Source organism: Lycorma delicatula, chromosome 13, assembly GCF_047948215.1.
Source record: "Lycorma delicatula isolate Av1 chromosome 13, ASM4794821v1, whole genome shotgun sequence".
Lineage (NCBI taxonomy): Eukaryota > Metazoa > Arthropoda > Insecta > Hemiptera > Fulgoridae > Lycorma > Lycorma delicatula.
In genome coordinates, this window is record NC_134467.1 from 46,038,249 (window position 1) to 46,062,027 (window position 23,779).

Sequence of the window (23,779 nt, forward strand, 5' to 3'; positions counted from 1 at the left end):
AGGAGTACATCTTAGAATGATGCAGACACAAATCATATACAAGGTCTGATCTACAAGGTCTGATCAACAAGCAAGAAGAATTTTTGAATTGATCTTTTTCCTGTTTACTGGTAATACTGTCAGCGATATAAGAGTTAATTTTTAGCCATCTACAACACTTTGTGTTTGGTAAGTGAAAAAGCATTATGTGTTTGGCGATTTTTTGTAAGGAGAATTTGTCTGAAACTTTGCATTAAAGAAGGCCTTTGGCGACAATGCTATGTCACAAATGAGTATATGAGTGGAAAACCATGAGCTTTCAAGGCTGAGAAGCATCGAAGATGACACAAGGTCTGGGGCATCCAAGCATATCAATCATTGATAAGTGTTGAAAAAGTTTAAGAGATTGTTCTTGCTAATCACAGAATCACCATTAGAGGTTGCCGAAGAAATAGCAATTTCATATAGCTTATGCGATACATTATTTACTGTTTTGAACATGAAACAGGTGGCAGCCAAATTTATATCAAAACTGCTAGATTTTCAACAAAAAACAGCATGATGTAACAACTGCTTACTGACATCCCAGAGTTGCTTAAATGTGTCACATCTAGTGACAAAGCATGGTTATGACTATGAAATCAACAGAAAGACACAATCGTGCCAGAGGAAGTTTCTGAGGAGCCAAGACCAAAAGAGCATATCAAGTCTGGTCAAATATGAAGATCCTTCTAACAGTTTTCTTCAACTACAGAGGAATTGTTGAAGAAACAATAATTCAATTACTGTACGCAAGGTCATACAGTCAAAAATGAGTACTGCTATCAATTTATATTGACATAAATTTTTTTTATTAGAAGTTTTATGCAATTTGCATTTGGCAATCTGGAGAAAACAACCAAAACTTTGGAAAAACAACTCATGTAATTTACACTATGATAGTGCACCAGCGCATACGGTTTTACATATTCAACTGTTCTTACTGTTTTTACCACACTGTTCTCCAGACATAGTTTTCTGCATTTTTTCTTATTTCCCAGACTTAAAAAGACACTTAAGGGACAATGTTTTTCAATAATAGATGAGATAAAAGTGAAATAGCTAGCCAAACTCAAAACAATACCTAAAGAAGTTTTTCACTAATTTTTTTTAAAAATGGAAGCTGTGTTAGTGTAAGTGTAGAAAATATTACATATTATTTTTGGAAAATGCATAGTAAGAGATGTAATGGTAAATCATCTGTCGTTTTTAATCTTGTCATCTATTACATACACCAAACCATTAGTAATCAAAGATGGTCGTTCGTGCTGTTCATCATATTGCATCCTTCATTAAACAACAGCACCCAGTTCCATATCATGGAATCACTCATGGTGTTTTCCCCAAAAATGCTGCAAATCTTAGAATGAATTTCAACCGGTTTAATATATGCTACAATCAAGAAATAGATCACAAGACATTTCAAATGCAGTGTGGGTATTTTTTAAAATATTATTAACACATGCTTTGAAGGGTGCACAGATCTGACTAATGTGACAACCATTAATCCCTTCCTAATAAAATCATACTAGGTGATAAAGCATACTCATGCGTAGAATCTGATCATAGCACTGGAGCATTGATGTTTAGAAATGAAACTTACTTTCTGGCTATAACTTGTATATTGTAAAAAAAATTTAACATTAAAAATTTTATAAGATGATAATTTTTGAAAAAATAAATAAATAAAGAAAATGGATTTTGGTTTAGAGGTTGAAATAATTCAAGACGAGTGGCAGAGATTAATATGAAAGTAATATATTCTTATAGAAACATACAGTACATATAAAAAAAATTATTCTAAAAATATATTCTTGTTTAATGTTAATGAATATTTTATTCACAAATTTATAGTTGATTTTGTTTTTTTATTTTTTTTACAAATTATTCATTAGTTTCGCTACAAAACCTTGACGTATATTGAAAACATAAATAGATTTTCCTCTTAATCACACACACACATATATATATATATATATTTTAATATACTTTAAAATAAAAATTGTTTTTTCTTTCTTTTTTTTATTAAATTACTTATTATTGCAGTTTCCCTTTCTTGTGATTATGTTCACTTTCATCACTATTGTCACTGTCATCATCGCTTGTTGGAAATTCAGGATCCCAAAAACCTGAAATAAAAATGGGAAAATTATGATGTATATACATACGTAAAAAGGCATGCACATATATTTTTATAAAAAAAGGTAGATTTGAACTCGTATACAAAGCTTAAGATACAGCTAATGAGAGTAATAAATCAATGTTAATCGAAAAAATATCTAGCAAGTTTTTTCTGACAAAGTTCAATATAACAAGTTCAGCTTATGGCAAATTTGTTGTAACAAACAATTTTTCTAGTTTCAATCAATTTTTATAAATTTTATTTAAATTTCATTTATAATCGTAAAAATGACTAACTCCTAAAAAACTTTCAGGAGAAATAGATTTTTTACAGCTTGACTGTTCCACAATATTATCCAACTACTTCTATTTATGTTTTGGAGGTAAAACATCTATTGACATCTCTATAACACAAAAAAAATCCAACATTGTTTACAAAATTGATATCAAATGATTCAGCCTCATCCCATTGGGAATCTGTGAAAATCAAGGCAGTATCATCGGCAAAAGATATTATATTAGTTTCTTAGTTTTAGTAAAGTATTTATGTACAATAAGTTAGGGGATAAGACTTAATCCCTGTGATAGGTTGTACTCAGTCGAATGCTTTAAGCTGGTATTTTTATCGACTGTGTGTATTTGCGATCTGTTTTTTTGGTAACTTGTAAATAATTTTTGAAGTAAGCCACATATTCCCAAACTATTTAATTTTTGTAGTAGCACTGAAGGTGGGAAGGTATCAAAAGCTTTCGCCAGATCTAAATAAAGTTTTTTTTATTATACCAGTTTTTTTATTATCCTTAGTTATTTAATAAGGTATCGCATCGTGGGTGCTTTTCTTTTGTTGAAATTAATATTGATTTGCGTGAATTATGTTCAGTTTACTTAAATACTTTGTCACTTGTGATTTGAAATTTTTTCAATAACTTCAGATAGACTGTTTAATAAGCTCAATTAAATTTATACTAATGGAACTTGTGGGTACAAATAAAAAAAGAAAGTATTTTTAAACAGTTTTAAACAACTAATAAAATGGAATGTTAATTTTGATCTGTGACTATGACCACACGCATTTTTGAATTCATATAGTAGCACTGATTAGAATATGAGTCACATAATAGATACCTTCCCACCACAGCATCCAAACATCTTGACAGAATAGTAGTTAAAAAAAAATCCATTATATACCACACTGTGCAAATTAATTGTGAAAAAGTAAAAAAAAAAACTTTTTAAAAAAAAAACGACGCTTTTATTTATTCTACGCCTTTATATACACTAATAAATACATGTATTATTTTGAAGTATGTCCTCCTTTAGCAGAAATGACCTCTTGAAGATGTTTTGGTATTGACTCCACTAGATTAGTGCACATATTCTTGACTTCATCTTTGTGGAACTACACTTTAATAGAATCGGTTATCATGTGTTCTTTTATCGTACAGTCCATTTTACCTAAACGTCTCTTCAAAATATTCCACAACTTCTCAATGGGATTCAAGTCTGGTGAATTTCCAGGTCCACTGAGAAAATTATTTGATTTTCCAGCATCAAAGTTTTGACCGATTTTGAATTATGACAAGAGGCCAAATCATACTGAAATATACTGTCAAAAGTTTACACAAATGGAACAGTCCTACGCGCTCGGTTGAATTTCAACCGAGCAAATCAAATTTCTATGCGTTCGGTTGAATTAATCATACCTTGAACAGGAACTAAGCTTCTGGTGCCATTTGTCAAGAAAAAATCCCAAAACTGTTTCAGAGGGTGTTTTACAGTTTGTTGGACATGCTCAGTCTCAAAAGATCACTGTCAGCTCGTCTCATCACATTTGCTTTGTAATCCTGCACAATTAAATGAAGAGTTTCATCACTAAAAATTACCTTCTTCCGATCGTCAGCAGTCCACGATTTATATTTTTGGGCTCATGCTAAACATTTTTTCTTCATTTTAGGAGTTAAAAATTGTTTTTTTTTTTTTTGTTGATCTTTTCTTCCGGCCGGCTTCCAGAAGCCTACAGTGTACAGTTGAACTACTAACATCAAACCCAGTCGTCAATAAATCTCTTTTAAGGTCTGAGCTTGTTTTCCACGGATTAATTCTACAATTTCTTATTATAATTTTATCACTTCTTGGAGTAGTTTTCCATTTGTGTCTGCATTTTCCTCTCCTTTATGGAGACAATTATCCAGATCCTTTGAATGTTCTCAGGATTCTTCATACAATTGATTTGCCCACACCGACAGCAGAAGCGATACCTCTCACTGTCATACAAGTGCGATTTTTAAAAGCAATAATTTTTGCACACTCCCTCAGAGTAATATCCATTTCTAAACAATGAAAGCAGCACATGTTACACAAAACACAAAAACTAACATCCATCTGCCGCTCTCAAAGGCCGACAACTGAAGCTAAGGTAACCACTTCCACTTTAAAACCAGTCAAACTGCTTTCTTATTGTCAATGTCAAACAGTCACACTACCTCAAGGCAGATAAAATCAGTTTAAGATGGTTTCAAATATAACTGGCAATACGTAACAATTTAGAAAAAAATAACTTGTCCCAATTAATTTGCACAGTTTAGTATGTAGAATAGTTATAAAACTTTCTAAAAATATTCACAAGGTCTGTTGAAGGTAAAATAAAGAAACCTATAGTTTTTTTCAGAAATTAGCGATTCCAGTGGCAAGATTCTGCATGATGTAGTACATAACCTAATTCATATAAGATTCTTCATAGCATTGTAGAACAGATCAGCCTCTGTTTGTCTGCTTATATAACACACATCTGTTTGCATTTTTACTTCTTGTTCATTCAACACGGTGAACAATGTTATTACGATGTTTATTCAAAAACTTGGCAATACACAAAATGAAACAATTTGTAAGATCCAGCAGGATTTTCACAACAAGGTAACAAATTAAAACACGGGGTATAAGCTTTTAAATATAGCCAAACTCCAGTTAATAGTGGCCAGCATAATGGCACGCTTGCAAAAGCAAAAATCCAGAAAAATCATTATCAAAGTATACAAATTAATCATGAAAGCCCATTAATCAAAATCGCTAAATAGTATTATAAGAAGATCGGGCATTTGGAAGTCACATAATAAACAGTTGCATAATGACAATGTCCCTGTCTGTTCTTCACAGAGAATTTTCAGGGTTCATCAGGCTTCTTACTTTAAAGACATGTCACCTTGCAATTTTTGGTAGTTTCCCAAGCTTAAGGGATATCAATATAAGAGCCACGAGGTCATGGAACAATGTGAAAATACAGCTGACAGACATAATAAAAAGACCATCGGAAACATTTCAGGCACTGGAAGAGCTAGAGAGTAAGTTGTGTGAAGTGAAACAGTCTACTTCAAAGCGGATTAGAATTGCTTTTAGCTTATTTATAAGCCAAAAATAAAGAATGATATTAATAAGACTTTAACAGCGATGGATCATTGAAACAGGCCAAATGATCTACTCCTTGTTACGGGAAAGATCGACAACTGTAGATTCTTTCAAAAAAACTACTTTGTACTAAAAAGGAAAGAAAAGAAAAAACTGAAAAAAGAAACATGAAAACCAAGCTGAAAAAAAGAAAGTAGTAATACTTAACTGGCGTTATTTATTTATTCTTATATAGGGAAAAATAATATTACTTTAAAAAAGTTAGCTAAGATTTTTTTTGGGGTGGGGATAATTTATGATGAAATTCTATTGTAAAATCATAATAATACATTTCAGTAAACAAAAAAATTTAGTAATTTTATACTTTTTTCTGTTCCCTACCTTGAACAGGAACTAAGAATCTCTCCAAAATCACCTTCTAAGAAAGTTTTTTGATTTTTATAAGTTTACTAAAAAAAACAGATAAAAAACTAAATAAAACTTCCACTAAAAAATGTTCAACCAATAAAAAATTTTATAAGATTTTTTTTTGTGAACGGGAAGAAGTGAATGATGAAATTTCATTGTAATATTATTACTAAAATATTATTTAAACTTTTAGTAACATTAAAAGTTTAAATACCCAGTTTTGAAAAACCAAAAAAATTGATATTTTTATACTTTGACTGACTCTCCCACCCCCAACATTACCCCCTAAGAATTTTTTTGGGTCACTTGCTCTACTACTTCTACTTGCCTAGAATGACATTAAAAAAAATTTTTGATTAAAAAGTATGCGATAAATATTTTATTTTTGAGGAAGGAGTAATTTTGGGCCAAAATCTTTTTACAAAGATGAAAGCATGCATACATGTACTGTTTTAATAAAAGTGGTGTTATGTTTGAAAAATTTTGAGAAAATTGACCCTGAAGAAACTATCCATCTCACTTCCTGAAGATATTGACGCCAAAATTTTACAAACAAATTATCCAAATACACAAGTCTGTGTCATTTCAACAAAATCGGTTAATCCAGTTAAAATTATCTAGCTTCAAACACACCAACATACATACAATGCGAACATTACTTCCCATTTTTTTTTGTTTTTTGACATCCCTGGGTCATGAAATGTAAAATTAACCCAAACCCCATTTTTTTACTGATTATCATACATTTCTTCTTACAGTGTAGCATTAGATCTATGATGACAAAAGTAAAAACAAACATTTCCATAAAAAAAATTAACACGTAAATAACCATTTAATTACCTATACATTTTCACTTTCAATTCATTCAAACATGAATTTTTCAAAAAATGATGGACTTTGGGACACTATTTTTATAAATAATGAAAGCCTATACAATAGTTGTTTTATTTGTTAGAAATTCCCACAAACCAATGATTGCATATTTTTTTACCTGAATATAATATCTACATAATATAATATCTAATAATTTACAAATAATATTTTTAAACTTTAAAATATTTTTTTTTAAATGGATAAATTAAAAAAAAAACCAATTCAGTTTTACAACTTTAAGTAAAATTAAACAGGAGATCAGCAGTCAAATATAACAAAAATATTTATTTCACCAAAGGCTGAAATACTACAAATCGATTAGTAATCTGCTGGCATGAAGGTAAGTAATTATTGTTTCTTCTTTGTTGTTTTCTAAATCAAGAGCTATATCATCTTTAGATTGAAAGATGATATCATCTCTTTCTGAGATTTTCATTAATTGCACATTCTTAAAGAAGATGGATTTAATAGTAAGTGATTTGTTACAACTCTGCAAATTAGTTTTTCTTCACCGGTAAGCATATGTGAATCTGTTATTCGTCTGAGACCAATTCTCAGTTTTGTCAACACCACTTGTTACCGGGAAAGTCAGTTTCCCATTGCACTTCAATTTATAACAAGTAATTTTTATTGCACTCAATTTGATGATTACAGGGGATGATTAAAAGTGAAAATGTTTTTCACCCCGCTAAAAAAATGAAAAAATTGGTGTTTAATTTTCTCCAATCATTGCTACAAATGTTTCTGATAATACTGATCAGACAATTTTTGATATCTGCCACTAAAACAAGGATTATATTCATATTCTCTTGTTGCTATTCTGGCAGCTTCATCTGCCCTTTCATTTCCTGAGATGCCAGTAGGCCCTGTATATAGTTCATATAACTACATATCATTCTGAATTATCTCATTCTGTATAATACATATAAATGGACAGGATGTTTGCAACAAGAGTATTCTTAATTTCAGAAAATACAATTGTGTATATCTGAATACAAACAAATACACACACATTTATTTTTCAATTGCTAGAAAATTCAATTTCCCATGTACAGGCTTCAAAAGCTTCTATGGTGAATTATCAAGAAAGAAAAAAAAAAGAAACATGAATACATACCCGGAGGTGTATTATTGCGAATAGGATATTTATTTCTGTGCCTTGAACATTTATTCATAAGTTCTTTAATTTCATTCTCATTCATATTTTCACCAGCTGTAGCATAATACTGAAAAAAAAAATGATTATATAAATTAATAAATCATAAATTACTTTAATTATAGACCCTCATAATTAAAATTATAAAGTTCTGATTATGAAAATGTTTGTCAACATTAAGTGTCTTTTAGAAAGCAAATAATTTTATTAGTTATTTCTTGAAAATTATATTTCATCTGTTGCCCACAAGTAATGGCAAGCTTGGAGAGGCAACGATTACTATCCAATGTAAAATCATATTCCTCGCTCTTAGTAATCCCCCTTATCAAATAATTGTTCTGTTTTTAACAAATGAATGCAACAATTTTGAAAAATATACAGTTGACTAATTCTGTACTGTATATTGTAAATGTAATAACAAATAACAAAATATTATCTATTACTTGGTAAAATTACATGGTAAATATTGTGATGGATGGTTATTACAGTAACTTTAATTATTTACTGGAAAATGAATTATACATTTTAATTCCTCAGCTAGATCACTCTCCTTGTTTTCATCACTATCGTCAGTGTAATCATCACTATTATCACTGTCACTACATAAACAGATACTGAAAGAATTTCTCAAAGAGATTTTCTCAAAGAATCTATCTATTAACAATTCTCGGCTCAAAAATTCACCTTCGATTTTTTTAACCTTTTCACAGTAAGGTTTCCAGTGTTTGTCATTCATCGAATTCATTTTATCTTCACACCGTTTCTGCACTTCTGATATCTTAAACATTGTGTTATGGCTCGCAACATGACCTTTTTACCTCTGATCGTGTCATCTCGATAGATTTAAATCAGGATGGTAAGATGAAGGCCGCAGAACTTGATGCCTAATTCTTTCCCAACAATTAGTCAAATCGGTACTGTTTTCTATTTAACTTAATTAGTTCATACGATTGTGGTTTAAGCGTTTGAGACGAAAATAGAATATGATGTTTCTGTAGGCAAACAGTCACGTCTTGTCTCTTGCTTGATGACACTGGAGGTTTTTCAGAAAGGATATTATTTAATATAATATCCTTTATTGACAATGCTTAATGCATTGTCAATAACTAATACAGACTCAGGAGGAAGGTTAGGAGCTAATATTTTTCAGCCATTTTTTGATTTGCCTGTCCAAGTTTTAACTTTGTGTTTGAAATAAAACTTGTTTCACCTATGCCATGAATTACAATTAAACATTCACCTTTATTTATTGGTAAATGAAGTCCTGCACCGCTGTCGTCAGCCCATGATTTTGCCATCAAATGAGATGATAAAACATACGATTCATCCAAGTATACGATCGCCCATTACATTTTCTAAAATCACTGATCGCCTGCAAATTTGAAATCCTTTCTGCCAGATATTATGTTTTTTTAACTAAAAGTTTCCTTTCGTTTTCTGTTTCGCGCCACTTGAAACCTAATTCTTTCAAAATTCTTCTTAAACTAGCTTCACTGCCATTAAAATTAATTTTTATTTTCAATTCTTTACAGAATTGTTAACTGTTGGCAGCTTCTCTATCTTTGAGAGAAATTTATTCACAGTTCATCTAACCACACCTTTCAAAATCATCTAAACCAGTAACCGGTTTAGAACGTTTCTTTTTTGTTTTCGGGGTGATGAACAAGCACTCTGGCCCCTCGGATCAAAGACGTTCTATTTTTTCATTTCTTAGGCTTTGAACCTGAGTCCTGGAAATCCCACAGACAGCTGCAATTCTCTCTTCACTGTAGAGGGATAAAATGCTTGTCATTTTTTAATTTCCCTACAGCTAAAGATTCTTTCTTCATGAAATCATTACTGTTTCAATTTTGTGCGCCTGTCTTCAAGGTTTTTACATTTTACAACAGACTTAAATTCAGCCATAACTATTCACATGTGAATGAACTACTTTAAAGGTTTAAACTGTAAACCACGATAAAAACCTTTTACAAAATATTGTATCACACATTAATCTATATATATATATATAAAAATGAATGTTTGTCTGTCTGTATGTCTCTTATGCCTTCCTAAACCATTCATCCAATAGCGATGAAACTTTGGTGAGTTGTTTTGTGCAAGCCCGCGAAGGTTTCTGAATTAGTTTGGACCTGCTAGGTGGCGCTGGGGGTCGATATATTTTGAAAAATTGTATTTATAGTCTGATTTGGGTCATATTCAGAATATGTATTAGTTACATGAAAAGAAATATTTTTGTGAAAAATGGACCCGCGAGGTGGCACTGGGGTTGAGATATTTAGAAAAATTGTATTTATGGACTGATCTGGCTCATGTTCAGAGTATGTATTAGTTACCTGAAAAAAAATGTTTGTAAAAATTATACTCGCTTGGTGGCACTGGTGTCGAGAAATTTACGAACAGACTTTCTTCTTCTATATATATATATATATATATATAAAAGGCAATGTTCTTATGTGTCCGGTATAGACTAAAAACTACTGGGTGAATTTACGCGCCGGAAAATGGGAGAAAGAGAAATATTGGAAAAGGGAAAGGTTAAATATTGTGAAGTTCCGTAATGTTAATTTTAAAAATATTTTAGCAAACTTTCAGTCGTGTTCATTTAATCTATATATATACTCAAATCTAGCAATAGCAAAGCATTGCCGGGTCTGCTAGTTATCTATATAACAAAATATACGACACATGCCAAAAGAACCGTACCGAGAGGCAAAATTATGTCTGTCAACTAGAAATATTTTATTAATTGTTTAAGAAAATGATGTCATACTCTTGAATTTCAATTATTGTTTATAGAATAATTTGTATGTCACTTATTATTACATATTTATCAGTAAAAATATATTGTATTGCACTACTAGCTTTTGAATTGAATTTTTTAGACTTTAATTTTAGTTGGCAGCAATTCATTCGTTTTGATTGCAAAGTTATGTTTTTCATGAGTGTTTAATAGGGTTGAGTTATTGCATTTGTAAGTTATATTTTTTGAATATAATGTACCATTTGAATAATTAAATATAAAAAGATGGGTAGGAGTTGAAAATTATTTAAAAAAAGCAATTTCTTGGAAACCAACAAAAAAATATTAGTTTCAAATGCTACAACAGAACAGAATTTGATCAGCGATGAAAGAGATAATGTGACTGACCAAAATAATTCTGGAATTTCATCATCTTACTTTAAATTAAACTCTTCAGTTTCAAAGCTAAATAATAAAGTAAATGATAAGCCTTATTCACATAAGTATTCACTTCCAAAGGAAATCGTGGAGAAAATATAGCCAATTTTTGCTGATCTAAGTAATGAAGTTTTGTTTCAGAAATGGATTCCAGGAAAACCTCAGAATGAAAATGAGTCTTTCAACGTACTTATTTGGAAGAGAATTCCAAAAATGATTTATGTATGAATAGTGACTTAAAAGATTGGTGTTTATAATGCTGTGATTGCATTTAACAAGGAAGGAGGCATCAGGGAAAATTGATGTGCTAAATGATATAAAATTAAAAAGTTAGTAAAAATAGTGTCGCTACCCTGCAGAAATTAAAATGCATTTTTCAGAAAAGAAAAGAAGATGAAGATGATGAAACATATAGTGCAGGATTGTTGTAAGATAGTGAAAAACCAGGAACTTCTTTCTGAATAGTTGTCTAACTTTAAAATGGTGTTGTAGGAAACCAGATTTTTCAATCTTCAAGTATCTTTTACTCAGAAACTATAAGTGATCGATTTGAAATTTTTACTAGGTATTTACAACAAACGGGGTTATCATATGTAAGCAGATTTTTGCATATAAACTATAAATAGAAATATTTAAAAAAATTTTGTGCCGATAAAATGGTTCAATTTCAGAATATTTTCAAAAATAAAATGTAAATAGTGAAGTTTTTAAAAGACTAACAATTCAGATTAAGTAGATAGAAAAAAGTATAATGAAAGCAGCAAAAAAAAGCCATTGCTCTATCTGTTATAGGAGCTGTGAAAAAGGTACATGAACAAGGTAATTAGCATTATTTGCATGAGGTGTACACTCTCCCCCCTTAGGTGGTGAAGAAAAACATTAAAAAAGAAAAAAGGTTTAATAATAAAAATTAACAGTTAGAACTAAAAATATATGTATTTTAGACGGAGAATAATTTTTTTTAATAATATTCTTATACAGGTTTAGTTTAACAAATTTGCTTAAGTAATGTTTACTCAATCGTAAACATTACATTAAGGTGGTGTTTGATTAAACACCTCCTCCAGGAGGAGGGGGCATCCCGGTCAGGCATGCCATTTTTTGCTGACCTCCGTGGCATGAGTGGTAGCATCTCGGCCTTTCATCCGGAAGTCCCGGGTTCAAATCCTGGTCAGGCATGGCATTTTCACACTCACTACAAATCATGCATCTCATCCTCTGAAGCAATTACTAATGGTGGTGCTGGAGGTTAAATAAGAAAAACGTCCTCCAGTAAAAGCTAAAATAAGAAAAGAAATTCTGCTTTTAGGTCTTGAGTCTATAGTTTAAAAAACTATAAACATTTCTTGATAGTTCTTATCAATGGAGTATAAACTTTTAAAAGATTTTAGAAAAATATTTAAACCAAAAGGAAATAAAACAAAAAAATATATATTTCAATTCTATGAGGTGGGGATTGAGTTTTTAAACAAATTTGTTGATATTTATACACGCATTGTAGGTAACAAATCTAACGTTTTCTTTACAATGACTAGAAAGAAAACTGAAAATGGGTTTTTCACGATATCTCCTACCCACTTTTAATTTGAAAAAACTTAATATGATCATTGGCTCTATATAAAGAGAAATATTAGAGCCAAATTTGAAATAAATCGGTTTGACAAATCTGAGATATGAGACAAAAAGTAGTGCACACATTTGTACATACATGTTTTTCAGTTTAAATAACTAGATGGGCTCTAAAACGTAAAACTTTACAAAGTACCTGATAATACCCTATTTTTGACATGATACCATTCCCCTCAAAAAAAGAAATAAAAAACAGATTTAAATTTTTTTTTTTAATTTTTTGATTTAATATTTTTTATTTTTTAAGTCCGAGTTGATCATATCATTTATTTGTTTTTTGTTGCCAATCATTTAAACGCTCTTTGATTTGATATAATTCTTTTGATCTTAATTTGTTACACGTTCTCTAGTTTTCAAATTTTCTCTCTTTATATTCATTATCCTCTATTCATCTTTTTATTCTTTCCTTGGTCTTAACATTTTCTAAAAAAAAATGAAACCGATTAAAAAATAAAACCAACCTGAATTGTCAAATCTTAATATAAAAATGAGATTTTTAGCGGATTTCCAAAGAATTCTGAAATAGCTTCAGCACCTGGTCGTGTTTATATACATATGTATGTATATATAAGATTTTTTCATATCCTCCACCGGACAACAGATTTTGACGAAACTTGGTGGGGTGATGTAAAGCCATTGGGAATAGAGCCCTGTTGATTTTCAAGCAAATAGATTCTCAGGAACCGAAATTAAGAGGAAAAAAATGACATCATTTTTCTTTTTTGACCTTAAATTTAGTGTACCTCAACCAATGTTCATATGCACAACTTCAACTACACTAAAAACAATATCTAAATTCAATGAAATTGAGTGAGTAGTTTTGGAGATTTTGTGCCATAAAATTTTATACATAGTAACACCCCCGAACTTACACCATAGGTGGGACCAAGCGATAACCATGTAAGTTGAAATCGTATTAGTCGGGATATAATTTTGTATATAAATACATACAAATTATGTTTAATTGGGAACAGAGGCCAAAGAAATAATTTAGACGAAAAATTTGTATCAGAATAATACAGTATTTACAACAAATTATATTACATACTATGAATTGCAAAAATGTAAACCAAAGTTCTTTTGAAGTACAAGGCTTCATAAAATCAAACAAAGTCATCTGACGGATCAATGATTTTTTTCTTTTCTTGCAAGATTTCCTCATAGCACATTAATATTTTTTTATTCCTTCTTTTGTAGCAGAAATGTGCTCTATATATTTCTGACAATATATGTAGTTAACACTAATAGGTCTTTTAAAAATAGATTTTTAGAACACATTAGAAACTATAAAAATGGTAAATTGGGTTGCTGACCACCTTATTAATAACAAACATATTGTATCTGCTATTCAGACAAATCTAGAAATAGTGGAAATCAAGAAATTTAATTTAAATAAAAATAGTAAAAGTTTAGAGATTTTTGGAGAGATTTTATATATATAAATACAAAATAATTTCCAACTTGATTAACTTTCAGACAGAATATGAAGATGACACTCTTATAAAAGCAGCAATAGATGGTAGCACATTTTTAGATAAAAATAGATATAATCATAATATATATAAATAATTTAATTCAAATCCACCCTGTAATGTAGCACAGGCTGATCAGGTTACAAAATATAAATTTTCTATTTATTTTATTTTTGAATTTAATTTTAATTAAAAAATTTTTAATTATAATATCATATTTATATTTAATTGACTTCATGTATTTTTGTATATACGAGGTGCGACAATAAAGTAATGAGACTGATTTTTCTTTGCAAGATGTGGCAACCCTGCAGCTTGCGTAGGCACAGAATCTTTGACCTTGGTCTATAAGCTACTTCTAGTCCAAGCGGCACATTGATGCAACTGTTCAGTCGTGAGTTGTGCTGTAATAAGTGAACACGTGTTTGTGTCTCTCGTCACAGAAATGAAAACGCAAAATATTGCGCAACGGTATGTCATTTCTTTTTGCGTTAAATTGGGTGAAAACGCAACGACAACTTATGGTAAGCTTCACAAGGCTTTTGGAGAGGAGGTTATGTCAAGAGCTCAAGTTTTTCGGTGGCATAAAATTTTTAGTGAAGGCAGAACGAATGTTGAGATGAAGACCGCAGTGGACGACCATCAACCTCACATACAGATGTCAAGTTGACCAGGGTGCATGAAATCGTACGATCTGATCGAAGATGATCCGTGAAAATGATTGCAGAAGAACTCAACATCAATCGAGAAACAGTTCGTCTAATATTAACTGAAGATCTTGGTATGAGAAAGATTTGTGCAAAAATGGTCCCAAAAAAATCTCACACAACAACACCGAGAACCACGGAAAAATGTGGCAGCCGATCTGTTAGAGCAAACGGAAATCCATCCAGATTTGTTGAGCCATGTTATCACTGGTGATGAAGGTTGGTTTTTTCAATACGATCCAGAGACAAAACGCCAAAGTTCGCAATGGTGCTCAAAGGGATCACCCAGACCAAAAAACGCTCGCATGTCAAAGTCAAAAGTGAAATGCATGCTTGTGTGCTTCTTCGATTCCAAGGGAATTGTCCATAAAGAGCGGGTGCCTACTGGACAAACAGTTAACCAATATTTCTACAAAGAAATTTTAGAAAGACTTCGTAAACGAGTTCTTTGTGTCCGTGCCAACATTGCTGATAATTGGATTCTGCATCACGATAATGCGCCATCACATACTGCTCTGTCAGTACAGCAATTTTTAACCTCAAAACAAATTTCAGTACTACCACAGCCAGCTTATTCACCAGATATCGCTCCGTGCGACTTTTTTCTATTTCCAAGAGCCAAAATGGCGTCAAGGGACACCATTTTCAAACAACACAAGATGTCCAAAAAGCTGTGACGAGGGTCTTGGAGGATATTACAGAAGATGAGTACCAGAAATGTTACCATCAATGGCAGAAGCGCTGGAATAAGTGTGTGCAATCAGAGGGGAACTGCTTTGAAGGAGACAACACTAAACATGACTAAAACGGTAATGAACATTTTTTTCTTCACATCAGTCTCATTACTTTATTGTCGCACCTCGTATGATCATAATTTTAATTTAAAAAAAAAATTTTACGATTGATATTTAATTTTATTTATCTTCTATACAACTGATGATGCGGGATCCCATGAAAACACTTTTGGAGTAAAATAAGATAAGTGTAATTTCATTTACTTTGTAATTCTGTACTTGGGTTTTTTAAGTTGGTTTTTGATTGTAAAAATACAATATATTGCTAGAGAGGAATATGGGTCTTACTGACTTTAGAAATATATATATATATATATATATATATATATATACACATGAACTTGTAGCTCAAAAATACTAGATCAATTTCATTGAAATTTAGGTATTCTGTAGTGTGTATCTGAAGTTGTACATGTGAAAAGTTGATGAATGAATATTGAGACTCTTCAGTTATGCTCTATTTAACGTTAATTACAAACCTCAAATTTATAAACATAATCTCAAGTTGAGGTTAAGTTTGTATTGACGTATTTCTCATACTTTATGCAATGAGTCACATTGAGTGAGGTTAAACTTGATGCTTGTGTGCAGGATCTACTCGTTATTTTCAATTATTTCATCTAATTACAGATATAATTTAATTTTTTATAAAAAGAAAACTTTTTTATTAATAAATAAAAAAAAAATTATACCTCTTTTAGTTTTCTCTTATAATTTGTTTAGTATATTTCTTGCACAAAAAATGATTCAAAACAAAATACCAAAGTCTCCTCTTACACCAGAATTTTTTTTTTAACGAGTATATTTATAGTTTCACAGTACTTATTTTCCGAATATGCATTACAACCAAAAAGGTTTAATTTTTTATAAACTTACTTGAGCACAGTAATCACAATCCCATCCTCCTAAGTTCATTCTTTCAGTTCTTTTCTTAACAGCATCTCTTTGGTATTTATAATCTGGCTCCAATTTCTTTCTTCCAGGTACTCTAAGACAAATAAAAAAAAAAATTTAATGTAACTAATATTACATTTTTTCATAATCCAGTAATAAAACACAAACATGATGATGAAAGTAAACTTAAATACTCAATATGATACATAATAATACAAATATTAAAATGAATATTACCTATCAAAGCTTACATCCATTTTTTCAGTGCTTGTAGCCAATGGAGCAAAAAAAGTTTCATCCAGACTGCTCAACAATACTATAGGAAATCTATAACAAAATTCAAATAAAATTACAACTCATTCATTTTATAATTACAGTCGCAGACATAAAAACTTTTACTTATACAGTAGACTACGTAACGATTAAAATGTTTCTGTATAATTAATTGAAAGTTATCCTTTACTAAATATCAAGATTGTTTGTAAGGTTCTTCAGCCTAACTCAAAGATGGCACAAGTATGATCCTTTAAAGAGTGCTATGAAGTTTCAGATGCGTGTGTTTAATTTCTTGTTTCTGGCAATAGAATAAAGCGAACATATTTTGACATTTTCTGAAAAACGAATAAAATTGAAATTCATGCTTTTGTAAAGTATATTGTTTTAAAAGGTTTAATCACAACAGACATACAAAAAGAGATTCCACTTTAAAAGATTCTTCCCCCTTTGTTTTCGGTTGTAAAAAAAAAGTGGGCTGTTGAATTTAAACATGGTTATACATTCATTCAAGATGATCAACGACACTCGGGACACACAACATTGCAACAATGACAAAATCAACATGAAAATCCACAATTGCATATTAACCACATTTTACTGAAGGTACACGAGCTTGCTGACATCACAAACATCTAAAAGTTTCCACTACATTTTACAAGATATTTTGGGTATGTAAAAGCTATCCATTGGTGGATGTTAACTTTGTAAACAATTGACCAAAAATACATTCGACTAAACACTTCTCGAGAGAGTTTAGACATATTTATATGCAATTCCACTAAATTTCATTGGCATTTTGTAACAGGAGATGAAATATGGATTCACGATTACCTGCCAGTGACTAAGCAGTGGGTGGAAGGAGGTGAAAGTGCATGAAAAAAAATTAAAGCTATTGAATGTAGGAAGTCACGAAAATACTTTTTTTGGGAGGAGGATTCTAGGGGGTATTACATACCATGTTTAAAATACTGATTACAACTAAAAATCAAATATAATACGGTGGCCTGGTATTCAAATTAGGTTTAAAAAGATCATTGTGGTGTGTAAAAAGTATTTATACTTTAAATTGGGTCGATTCAATTATACTTTAGTATATTCTGAGTTGCTCAATTATATCAAGTTTGTCTTTTATAGTTTATAAGTAAAATTTTCATTCACACATATGAAGTGTAATAAAAAAAAATTAGAATCTTCTAATTTTGCATGCTATGTCTTTTTAACTGAGTTTATCTTCCCACATGATGGTAGTACTGCCTACAATAGATATTAATATTTTCAGCCACATTAGACACAAAGTTCACATTTAGCAGCTGAGTAACTTAGAATTCTATTACTAGTGGCGATTTATTTTGTTTGAAGATTACGGAACAAAGGATTTGAATTAAATTTTCCATTAAAAATGGAATGAAATGAAATAAAGATGCAACGAAGTTAGAGAAGGCTTTTGGTGAAGGTATTATATCAACACACCATGGGTTTATTAATGGTACAAACAGTTTCAAGAAGGCTGTGAAAGACCACAAAAGGGTTAGACATCATAACACATAAACCAACAATGAAAATATCAACAAAATAAAAGAAATTTTGATAAAAACTCAGCAAATCACTATTACAGAAAGCGCTGAAGAAATGGTAGAATCATGTGAAACAATTTTGATTGCATTTGGGAATGAAACAAACAGCAGCAAAATTTTCTCCAAAGTTGGTGAATTTTCTACAGAACAATTGCTAGCTGATACCACTGACGACTCGGAATTGTTTTACCGGGTGACAAAATGTGGATGTACAGTTATGATACAGGTACAAAAGTCCAATCATCCTGAAAGAAGTTTCCTGAAGAACCAAGGCTGATAAATGCTCATCAAATTTTAAGATTCTCCTTAATGCTTTTTTGATTACAAAAGCATCGTCCATTATTAATTCTTACCACAAGGTTGTACGGTCAACAATCACTATACTTAGTATTTTTAACACCATTTACTATGTGAAGAAATATGAAGAAAACCGACCACAAATGTGGAGAAAAATTTTATGGATTTGAGTACCATGATAATACTCCTGTCTACACTTCACAATTAATTTGTGATTATTTAGCCAAAAATAACACCAGTCATAGCGCAATAGTTTCTCAAAAATCACAGTTTCTATTCTCCAGACATAGCACTTGTTGCAACAACGTGATAACATATAAAATAAAGAAAAAATCTCAACATGAACTTAAAATTATATAAAAAACACTGGCATATGTGTGAAAGGAACAATCACTATAGAAGAATAAATAAATTCTTTTTGGTAAAATTTAAATTTTCATTACTATACGCCTTATAAATATGGTTTCAATAAGGTGGTTTGCAAAACTGGGATCATGATGGAGTGAAGTGCTTTTAATGGTTCTTATTATCGTTGTGGAGAAACTGCATCCTGTTTGTCCTATGTAAAGAACTTAAAAAAATTCTAAGTTTGTAAACCCAAATAAATCAAATTTGTTGGATTGTTTAAGTGACCTTTTATATAATTATAATATTTATCTTGTCTTGTCTGAGATTTTGTATAAAATATACCTAGTTTTTCTGAATTTGAGCACAATTTTTTTCAGTGTTATTAACATTATGAACATATTAGTGTTAGTTATGAACATATAAGTTAGAATTATGAATGGGTATGTTTAGATTGTATAGTTCTGCTTTTAGTAATGAGAATTTGCAGTTTTTTTTATACCATCATCCTGACCTGTAGGGGAAGACAGCCTTCACCACCCCTTCCATTCTGAGCCCTTATGAGCTTTACTGCAGGTCATCTTCAAAACCTCGGCTTTTGACATATTCCAGTCCGCCTCAGCCAGAATGCCACGAGTGACATTCCCATCAGTGTACTACTAATTAATGATCTCAAACAAAACACATTCACAAAGTCTTAAGCAAGACTGAAAATACCTAACTAACAAAGGAATTGAACTACCTACGTGTAGAAGGTAAAAGTGAGTTCAACACACAACATTAAACATAAAAATATCACATAGAACAATAACAATACAGAAACATTGAAACAAAACAAAAGAAGGACAAGAACTACAACAACAACATAATTTATAAAACAAAAATCAACAAAAATAGAATAAAGAAGAAATCCAAACAGAGCTCAAGATCCCCTCAGCAATCCTTTCCTTTGCTAAGTAGTACACTACAAAATTCTCCACTATTGCCCATTCGGCCTGGCTCCTCCAGTTTACATGGAGATTCAATGCCGACCCGATAAGATCAAGCCAACAGATGGTCTCCGTACCATTTTTATACCATCAGTTTTTAATAAAATTATCTATATTTTTAAGTAAAAATATTGTACAATAAACTTAAAAAATAACACAGACTACTTAAAATTTTATTTATACTTACTTAATCTCAGTATTCTGTTCATTCTTATTACTCGTGTTGCTATTTATAATTCCAGAAAGATTTTTATTCTTTTCCACAGGACTAGACAATATAATATCATCATCCGAATGATTACCATCGACAGTAATTTTTTTAATTTCCTTTGAAGAATGCATACCACCATTAAAACCACTTACAGAAGTTATATCTCTTTTTATTTTAACCGGTGAAAGTGACAACACACTTTGTTTTACTTTTTTACCGCCTATCACTGTTACTTTATTTTCTTCGACAGATCTAGCTGTTTTCAAAGACCATTTGCAATTATTTTTTTCTTCAGATGGACATATATTTTTTTTAAATGGCGACAATTTGATTGATGGTGCTTTATCAATAATTGAAGGAGATCTAAAGAAAAAAAAAAGAAAAGATAAACAAAACTGTAACACCTAACCTGCTATACTCAATGTTACATATATAATACACGGTATTGGGATTGTATAAAGCAAAAAGGTTATCCCAAATCTGTAGTTAACTGAACCTGTGTATGAGAATAATTCAATAAATAAAAACACAAATGGTAACAATGGAAAGACATTTAATAGAATAAACTGAAATTGTCTGACATTCAAATTGACACCCCTGACAAATGAAAGAAATGACATTATTATCGCTCTTGATCATTTTAAAATGTTGGCTTTGTTTGAAACATCTATCGTGGGAAAATACCTACTGTGAAAAGATTTTTATTTCTGATTATGTGCTTAAAACAGAATAAAATTCACTCATTGATGTTAAAAAGTATAGTAAAAAATGAGTTGAGAATGAAAATTTTTATAAATGGATTGAAAAGTTTAAATTGAACAGAACAAGCATGACCAATTTTGATTGCACTGGAAGTTTTGATCGGCACTTTGCAAAATTGCATTAATGATCTTATTCGCAAGGCAAAGTACATAAAAATTTAGGAAATTTATTGCCAGTATCATCATTGTCCAATTTCACCATCTGTGATAAGAATGACCATAAAAAAATTTGAAATAAGTTCCAAGATAGTAGACGTATCACAAAGATACCAAAATTCACAATTCTATAGAACTTGACCGACGGTTTTTAGATCGAACAAAGGTAATACTTTTTTTTAGAGATCACTAAATAATTTATTATGAATCGATTCATAATTTTGGGCCAGAATCCAAACATCAGATTATGGAGTGGCAATATCTGAGTTTGCCCGCCAGGAAAAGATTCAAAACCTACACGTCAGTGGTTAAGTGATGTTAACATAGATTTGGGACTTAAAAAAGGTCTAATTTATTATGTTTACTTGGAAGAATAATGAACACTACTGTAACAGTACAGAAAATAAAGTGAAACCCGCATGAGGAAAAAAGGTCTTGGTTCTCTCTCAAAAGGAGGCATTCTTCTGCATGATAACATCTACCCCCACACCGGTCAAAAGACACGGGATGTCATTGAAAAGTTGGGTCAGCAGAGCTGCTGGGTTTTTTTTTCTACTTTGTCCTTTCAAAGAGTTTCTTCTTTATGTACTAATAATGAAGAGATCAAGAATGTGGTATCAAGAATGACTCAGATACGGAGGTGAACAATTTTTTTACTGGAATGAGAAAATCACCCAAAGATGGAACAAGTGCCTAAAAATACAGCCAGGGATTACACTGAAAGTAGTTTGGTTTCACTTTCATTGAATAAATAATACAAGGGATATTTCTAAAGTAAAGACTGCTGGGAAATTTCTCTCCTTAAGGTTGGCGAACCTATGTCATTCATGGCTACGCTAGTAATGTACACACTGCATTGTTTGTAAGTTGTCGCATTGTAATATCTTTGATTACATGCGAGTTATTACATTATAAAATGAATAGGAAAATTGATGTTGCTGCTGACTTGAAGTATATGGAGTCGTAAGTTTTTTAAACCATCAAAACGTTAAGCAGGCTGAAATTCATGGGCAGTTGGTTGCTGTGTACAGTGATATTTATTGTAATGAATGAAAGAACGTCTGAAAATAGTGAGAAAGGTTTAGAAATAACAAAATTAATGTGTATGATGAAGCACGTTTGGGGAGGCCCTCAAAAATCACCGAAGACTTGTTGAAACGTGTCGATGATGAAATCAGAAAAGATCATCGCTCAACTATCTCCGACCTACCCTTTCTTTTTCCTGATGTTTCAAGAGCTGTTATTAGTCGCAATGTTCATGACCATTTAGGTTTCAGAAAGGTTTGTGCACATTGGGTGCTGCACAGCTTAACAGAACATCACGAAAGAATCCGAATGTGATCTGCTTTATAATTTTTGATACACTACACAGAAAAAGTGAGCAACTTTTGTTGTGTGTTTCAATAAGTTGAAATTTGTAAGTGAGTTTCTTAATTCAATTGCTACCGGCAATGAAATATGGATTTCGTATTACATGCCGGAGAGAAAATGGCAGTAAATTAAATGGCGTCATCCTAAACCACCAAACAGACCAACAAATGTCAAGCCACAGCCACAGTCTTTTGGAATCGGTTTGGCATACTGCTGATTGATTTCATATCACGTGAAATGACTATAAATGAGAAGCCTACTGCAAAACTACATAAGTTACGGCATACCATTCAAAATTGGCTACATGGGCGGCTGGCTGACAGTATTGTCCTGCTGCACAATAATACACGTTCTCATGTTGCAGGTCCAATACGTGATAAGAACATTTGGATGGGAAATTTACGATCATCCACCATATAGTCTGCACTTAGCTCCTTCTGATTGCCATTTGTTTGGTAAATTGGAAGAATTTTTGAATGCTAAGCAATTCACAGGTGACGATGAACTTAAAAATGCAGTTAATCAGTGACTAAATGGACTGGCAGCAGAATCCATACAACTAGGGTATATTGAAGTTGGTGTATCACTACGATAAACGTCTTAATTTATGTGGTGATTATATAGAGAAGTAGTATAAGGTATGTAGTTTAAAAGAAATAAAAAATATTTATAAAGTTTACAGAATAAATTTTTTTACAATGAAAAAAATTGTCTTTATTTTAGACATTACCTCTCATAATTTTTCCTATGAAACTATACAGCAAACCAAAACATAACGGTACAATGATTTAATTTAATCAATATTTTGTCATTTAATTTAGCACAATCCATCTGAGAAAAAACATTTCTCTTTACTTTTATTATAAAAATAACTTGTAATAAAAAATTAGAAATTGTGATAAAATTATATATTTACCCTGAAAATAAAAATAAAATTTAATAAAAATTTTAAGTACATTACTGCTATATTAAAATTTCACCAAATAAAACATAAAGATATTTGTTACCTCAATGTACTTCTTCAATAACCGATAAGGTACTGTCAAATATTTTTACACAACTGTCTGCTTGCTTCCCATACATTTTTTCTTCTTTATTTTTTTCTTCCCAGCATCTGCATCTACTTTATTAGCACCTAATAAAA

The 23,779-nt window shown here is 31.0% G+C and overlaps 1 protein-coding gene across 5 annotated transcripts in view; it reads right to left on the bottom strand.

Moving 5' to 3' along the window:
- Positions 1-1,827: 1,827 nt before the first annotated feature.
- LOC142333816 (uncharacterized) overlaps positions 1,828-23,779 on the bottom strand; it is a 42,651-nt gene continuing 20,699 nt past the window's right edge. For 2 of the 5 annotated variants that reach the window (XM_075381354.1, XM_075381352.1), the window contains 5 exons: positions 20,324-20,710; positions 16,893-16,982; positions 16,638-16,749; positions 7,940-8,048; positions 1,828-2,147 (listed from right to left, as the gene is read on the bottom strand). In XM_075381354.1, the coding sequence (XP_075237469.1) occupies positions 2,056-2,147; positions 7,940-8,048; positions 16,638-16,749; positions 16,893-16,982; positions 20,324-20,710 (790 nt within the window). In that variant the 3' untranslated portion in view covers positions 1,828-2,055. Of the gene's footprint in view, positions 2,148-7,939; positions 8,049-12,274; positions 12,439-16,637; positions 16,750-16,892; positions 16,983-20,323; positions 20,711-23,779 lie in introns of those variants that run through there. The other 3 variants (XM_075381356.1, XM_075381357.1, XM_075381355.1) reach the window with 2 other exon arrangements.